Consider the following 6,419-nt stretch of genomic DNA (forward strand, 5'->3'; position numbering starts at 1 on the left):
CTCAGAGGTCGTCTCAGAGGTCGTCTCAGAGGTCACCTCAGAGGTCGTCTCAGAGGTCGTCTCAGAGGTCGTCTCAGAGGTCGTCTCAGAGCTCACCTCAGAGGTCGCCTCAGAGGTTGTCTCAGAGGTTGTCTCAGAGGTTGTCTCAGAGGTCGCCTCGGAGGTTGTCTCGGAGGTCATCTCAGAGGTCGTCTCAGAGGTCACCTCAGAGCTCACCTCAGAGGTCGCCTCAGAGGTTGTCTCAGAGGTCGTCTCAGAGGTTGTCTCAGAGGTCACCTCAGAGGTTGTCTGAGGTCGTCTCAGAGGTCGCCTCAGAGGTCGTCTGAGGTCGTCTCAGAGGTCGCCTCAGAGGTCGTCTCAGAGGTCACCTCAGAGGTCGTCTCAGAGGTCACCTCACAGATTTAACAGTTTGACGTCAGATGCACTTCCTGTTGGCTTGAACCTGCAGCACTATGAGAGCGCGGCACCAACCACGGAGCAGATCTTGGTCCAAGCCTTCAGCACAAACTCACTGCAGCTGAGATGAAAACTGAACAAAGAACAAAACTGGGCTTTTATTTTGAAAAAGCCACATTATGACCGAGGGAACCAACACGCCCACTTATTCAGGGGTATAGTCACATCCTGCACAAACTAAAGCAGTAAACTGGGGTAACAAAGAGGTGTTTTAAAACTGATTTTAAATAATACTAACTAAGTTGTTCTGGTCTCTACAGATGAACAAGTCTTTGTAGTTCCAAAACCTTTCAAAGTTAAAATAGTAGAAAGTTTAATTAAACCAGTTTTAGTTCTTAAACCTAACCAAGCTGATCCCTTTCTGAAAGTTTGCAGCTGAAGCAGCAGCTGAAGATTGGCTCGAGCAGCTGAAATATCAGCTGAAGCTCATCAAACTTTAATCATTTTAACTGTGAAACCTTCCCATCAGAACCGGACGACCAGGGTCATGCAGGCGTCAGTACCTCCAGGTTCTGCAGGTATCCTTCCTGCGGGTCACACAGCAGCGAGGAGATCCGGTGGTTCTGCCTCATGCAGCGGCTCTGACTGTCCTTCCACAGCGGGAAGATCTGCCGGATCACCGTCATGCGCCCCAGAGCACTGTGGGTCAGCTCCAGAATGTCTGTGTCGCCGATTTCCTGCAGATGACAAGAATAACTCTGAAAGGGAGGTTTCTGAAAAAAGGTTCTTTTTTCTGGATGAGCCTGGAAAGAAGAGGTTTGTGAAAACATCCAGAATAAAGAACATCTGTTCAGTTTTACATGAATCAACAGAAACTGCCTGTTTTAAACCAAGCAAACATCACGCCACCTTCACACCGCCTGTTGTAGCGCTTCCTCCACTCATATACACGTTTCACTGCAGCAACAAGGGAAACCTAATTATTGACTGAGCTGCAATCATGAACAGTCTGCAGGAGAAAGGAAAGTCGTTTTGTTCCGTTTCTCTGATATCGTCTTCCAATTAAAAGTGACGCCGTAAACAGAAGTCACTCAGATCTGAAGCTCAGCGCAGAGGAAACATTTGCTTCTGTCGAGCTGAACACTTTAAAAGTCTAAAGTCTGACTTCAGGTGCTCTAATTGCAGCCGGGACGTCAACAGTCTGTCCAAACCAGTGACACCAGTTGATCTGATGGATGTAAAAAGATAACTTCTGTTCATTTTGTGCCTCAGCTGGGAGGAATATGAAGATTAAATGTTTATATTTTGTTTTAAAGGTGAAGTTTTTTGGTTCTGAGTTGTTTCATCAGACAGTGATCTGAGCATTAGGACTACTTCATACACCGTTTCAATATTTATGGTGACAGTTTATGGGCTGCGTTTATTCATTTTTTAAATTCATACAATAAAACAGAAGGAAGTCCAGTCTAGGATCAAAGAATCAGATGCTGGAAGTTGGAGGCCACGATTCTGAACTGGAAAAGGGCGGAATGCTCCTTTAGGGTCGTGGGTGAGTCTTTGGCTACGTTCACACTGCAGGTCTGTGCACGGCCGTCCACGTTCAAGTTCAAGTAGTGTTTATTTGTCATATGTAAGGTTAACCTGCATCATGAAGGACCACACTCACCCAGCACACACTTTTTGCCCCACTCCCCTCAGGAAGGAGGTTGAGGAGCATTAAGTGTAGAACCACTAGACTGAGGAACAGCTTCTACCCTGAGGCTGTTAGACTCATGAATCTCTAACCAGGAGAATCACTGTGAAAAACCACATGTTGCTGCTGATCTGTTTCATGTTGCTGATTTGTTTCAATGTTGCTACTGATCTGTTTCATGTTGCTGATTTGTTTCAATGTTGCTGCTGATCTGTTTCAGTGTTGCTGCTGATTTGTTTCAATGTTGCTGCTGATTTGTTTCAATGTTGCTGCTGATCTGTTTCATGTTGCTGCTGATCTGTTTCATGTTGCTGCTGATTTGTTTCATGTTGCTGCTGATTTGTTTCAATGTTGCTGCTGATCTGTTCATGTTGCTGCTGATCTGTTTCATGTTGCTCTGTTCATTCGTACTCATCTGCTCACACAGACTCATGTTCTTGCTGCTGTTCAGTGTAATGTTTTTATGCTGTCAGTGCTTAGTGTATATTTAGTGAATATTTAGTTAATGTTTTTCTTAGTTCGTATCTTAGATCTTATTAATGGTTTTCTTTACAATTTATACTTTTGCTGGATGTAACTGGGACCCTGTGTGCACAGTTTTGTTCCACCTCATGTACCACATGTATGACAGGAAAGAACCTTGAATCCTTGAAAACACAAAGTACACAGTACAATGACATGCTTGGATGAGAAGAACTGATTTGACTCTCTAAAAAAAAACAAATCAAACAACAAACAAGAAATACTAAAAGCATTCGTTAAGGGTACACAAAGTACCAAAAAGTGAAAAAGTAATTATAATATTTATAACGTCCAAAAGAGAGATAGTAAACAACAACATGGTAGAATATAACAATGCAAGCAGGATGAATTTAAATGAATAAGTATTTCAAGGTAGTAATATAAGCTAAAGTATACACACACACATACATTATATATATATATATATATATATATTATATATATATATATATATCTATATATATATATATATATATATATATACATGTACTACACAGGTTGTGTGACAGGTTATTGCACAGGTAGTGACACTGAGATGAATTGTGATGGTAGAAACACAGGTACTGTGTCATACATGATACAGCCATGGTGCAGCAGCAATCAACATATTAGCATCTGAGCTGTCACAACTAATATTAGTCACATTACCACGTCATGAACTGTGACCTCCATCAGACTCCAGCGTGAACCGGTCAGCATGAAACCTTTTCTCCAAGGCTCCTTTCTACCTCCTCCATGTACAGGTGGACATCAGGAGAATCTGGGCACCACATACCCCCATGGTTCTGACCCCCACATGTGAAGATGACTGCAGGCCCAGTTTCAAGAGTTGACACGGTGGCTCTGTGGAAAGTGTGGTCCTGCTGCTCAGAGTGGGGTCACCATCAAACTCCTTGATCCTCCACGAGAAGGTGCTGCTTAGAAGACTGACTTTGTTGCGGCTCCTCAGACTCAAGAAGTCTTTGAGATTAAAGACGAAACGTTTCCACAAGAAGAACCTGTCCAGGGGACCTGATTTAATCTGGTTAGATTATCTACCTGGATTATTGAGCAGCAGCAGGATATTTGAACAACTTGTTGTAGTTCCTGATCCTAAAACCCTCAACATGAACACGTTGTTGTAAGCAGCTCAAATGATGAGCAGAACGAAGTTGAACTTCATAAACACCAGAGTCCAGTTCCTGATGAAGGAACGTTTAAAGGGACTCAACAGAACGAAGCTCAACTTCTGACTACAAGACTAACCGTTTAGTTTCTGTTCGGTAAAATGATTTATTGTAGCAAACACAACAGCTCTATCATAAATACACTGGAAATGATTTATACTCGGAGAAACTGAATTAAAGTTTAAAACGTACGATAAACATTTTGTGTGTGATCAGCAGTAAAACGCTGCGTTTAGCTGAACTTTAATTCTAATTTAAAGATTCTGTCACAACTTGTAAACACAAAACATCAGCAAGTAATAAATCTGATCAACAAGAATATTTGATAAATCCACTGCTCACATAACTTTTTAATCTCTAATCTCTGGATGGACGAGCTCCAACCCTGCGGGGACAGTGGAGGCGAGGAAGACGAGGACAGGGCGGAGAGAAAAGAAGAACCCCAGAAGAGACCGGAGGCTCTGACGGAGTCGATGCAGGTGAACGTTTAGAGTGTGCACCTGGAGGAGCAGTGATGTAACCAGGAGGTGCTTTTTGTTCACAAAGGATCACATTTCCATATGAAAGAGGAGCTGGTGTCATTTACACTTATCTCCTCCTCATCTCCTCCACGCCAGCCCTCGTTCAGAGGCTTCCTCAGGTAATTGGGTTTGCTTCGACAGGAGCGCAGGTTTTATCTACAGCCTGACAGATGCACAGCGACAAAAAGAGTTTAACCCACGATCGCAGGGACAGTTTCTGTCTGCCCCCTTTTGGAGGCGAGGCGTTCAAGAAAAGACCTCACCTTCTCCTGAGAGTAATGAAGTGGCAGGTTGTGGAGAAATGTAAATCAAAAGAGAACGCGATGATTTCAAACCTCACAAAAAAACATTTCATTCACAGTGGAACATAGTAAGCATCTTACATGTTCAAGCATAGAGGGGAAAAAAGGGGAATATTTTGAATCTGATGTCAGCTGAAGACCCCCCTCTTCTTTGAACAAGCAGGACCTGAGGAGGCCAGCTGCTGGAGGTTTGGAGGAGGAACATGAGTCTGTAGTGAGTAGATGGGTATGAATGAATACAGCAGCATGAGATCATCCGCAGCATGGATAATCAGCAGCATGAGATAATCAGCAGCACAGACAAGTCACATATCACCAATTAAAGTGTCATTACAGTGATTCTCCTGGTTAGAGATTCATGAGTCTAACAGCCTCAGGGTAGAAGCTGTTCCTCAGTCTAGTGGTTCAACACTTAATGCTCCTCAACCTCCTTCCTGAGGGGAGTGGGGCAAAAAGTGTGTGTGCTGGGTGAGTGTGGTCCTTCACGATGCAGGTGGTCCTCTTCCTGCATCTGGAGGTGTAGATGTCTGTGATGGTGGGGAGGCTGACTCCAACATCTTCTGTGCAGCCTTCACCAATTTAATTAGGTATTTTAAGTTATTATAAACATGATGCATATTGATCATATTGCTTTATGCTAGGCCATTAGTAAGAAGGAGTTGTTATTATTATCATTTCATATTGGCTAGTGTTTGTTTTTGTTTTCTTTCTAAAAGTTAACTTAGGCTTCACTGTGTTAGACTGTGACTAGGATGTGTGAGAGAAGCAGAGCGTGCTCTAGTCACACAAGGAGAGCTGTTGGTCAGGCTACTTCTTGTTGTGCCATTAACTCTAAAATAGTTATTGAATCAAGTGTTTCCTTGTTTAGATAAAACTAGATGTTAAACAAGCCGTTAAAATACACCAGAATGCAGGAAATGGCATTCACATTCACATCTACCCCCGACATTACAAATGCTTCTGACATCAACAGCCTCCGTGTTGTTCAAGCCAAGAGTTATTGTCAGCCCAGGGGGCTAAGCACCGTAAGGGCAGATTTTAGAATCGGCCGATTTAAGATTATAATTACATGATTTTAATAATGATTAAAGGTTGTGATCTAAAGTGGGCCACTCTGAAACTCCAGGGCTGAAACAGAGTCCCACTTCGGCCCTGATTGGACTCGTCTGACCTCAGAAGTTCTGGACTTCACCTCGATCCATTTGAAATGAGCTCTGGTCCAGAGAAGACAGCAGCAGTTCTGGACAGTGTCCACATCTGGCTTCTTCTTTGTCTGATAGAGCTTTAAGCAGCATCTGTGAATGAACTGTGTGAACAGAACCAAAACCAGACCTGGTGTTAATGCAGTGGCCCCTGAGGGCCACATACAAATTATTTTAATCTGTGGATCAAATTATGAACTGGAGATGATGGAGATTAAAGTCTTTCACTGAGGAACTTTATGCCCAGTTTGCACCACTCCTGCCCAGGACCGGTTCTGGAGGCGTGTCCAGAATCCAAAATCCTGCTAATGAACTTTTAATGAACTTTAGTTCATCGAGTGAGAGTTCTTAAAAGCAGTCTGCTCCTCAGATAAATAATGTTCAATTATTATTTTATACATGAATGTTTCTGATCAATTATTATTTTATAGATGAATGTTCCTGTTAAATTATTATTTTATTGATGAATGTTTCTGATCAATTCTTATTTTATATTTGAATGTTTCTGTTAAATTATTATTTTATATTTGAATGTTTCTGTTCAATTATTATTTTATAGATGAATGTTTCTGTTCAATTATTATTTTATACATGAATGTTTCTGTTCAATTATTATT

The 6,419-nt window shown here is 42.1% G+C and overlaps 1 protein-coding gene across 1 annotated transcript in view; it reads right to left on the minus strand.

Annotated features, from left to right (window-relative positions):
• The window catches only part of LOC119423574 (glutamate receptor ionotropic, delta-1), a 458,437-nt gene that overhangs the window by 62,035 nt on the left and 389,983 nt on the right, over positions 1-6,419 (minus strand). The window contains exon 7 of the mRNA XM_037690973.1: positions 960-1,133. Within this exon, the coding sequence (XP_037546901.1) occupies positions 960-1,133 (174 nt within the window). The remainder of the gene's footprint in view (positions 1-959; positions 1,134-6,419) is intronic.

The sequence above is a fragment of the Nematolebias whitei genome, chromosome 17, assembly GCF_014905685.2.
Source record: "Nematolebias whitei isolate Nwh7 chromosome 17, NemWhi1, whole genome shotgun sequence".
Taxonomy (NCBI): Eukaryota; Metazoa; Chordata; class Actinopteri; order Cyprinodontiformes; family Rivulidae; genus Nematolebias; species Nematolebias whitei.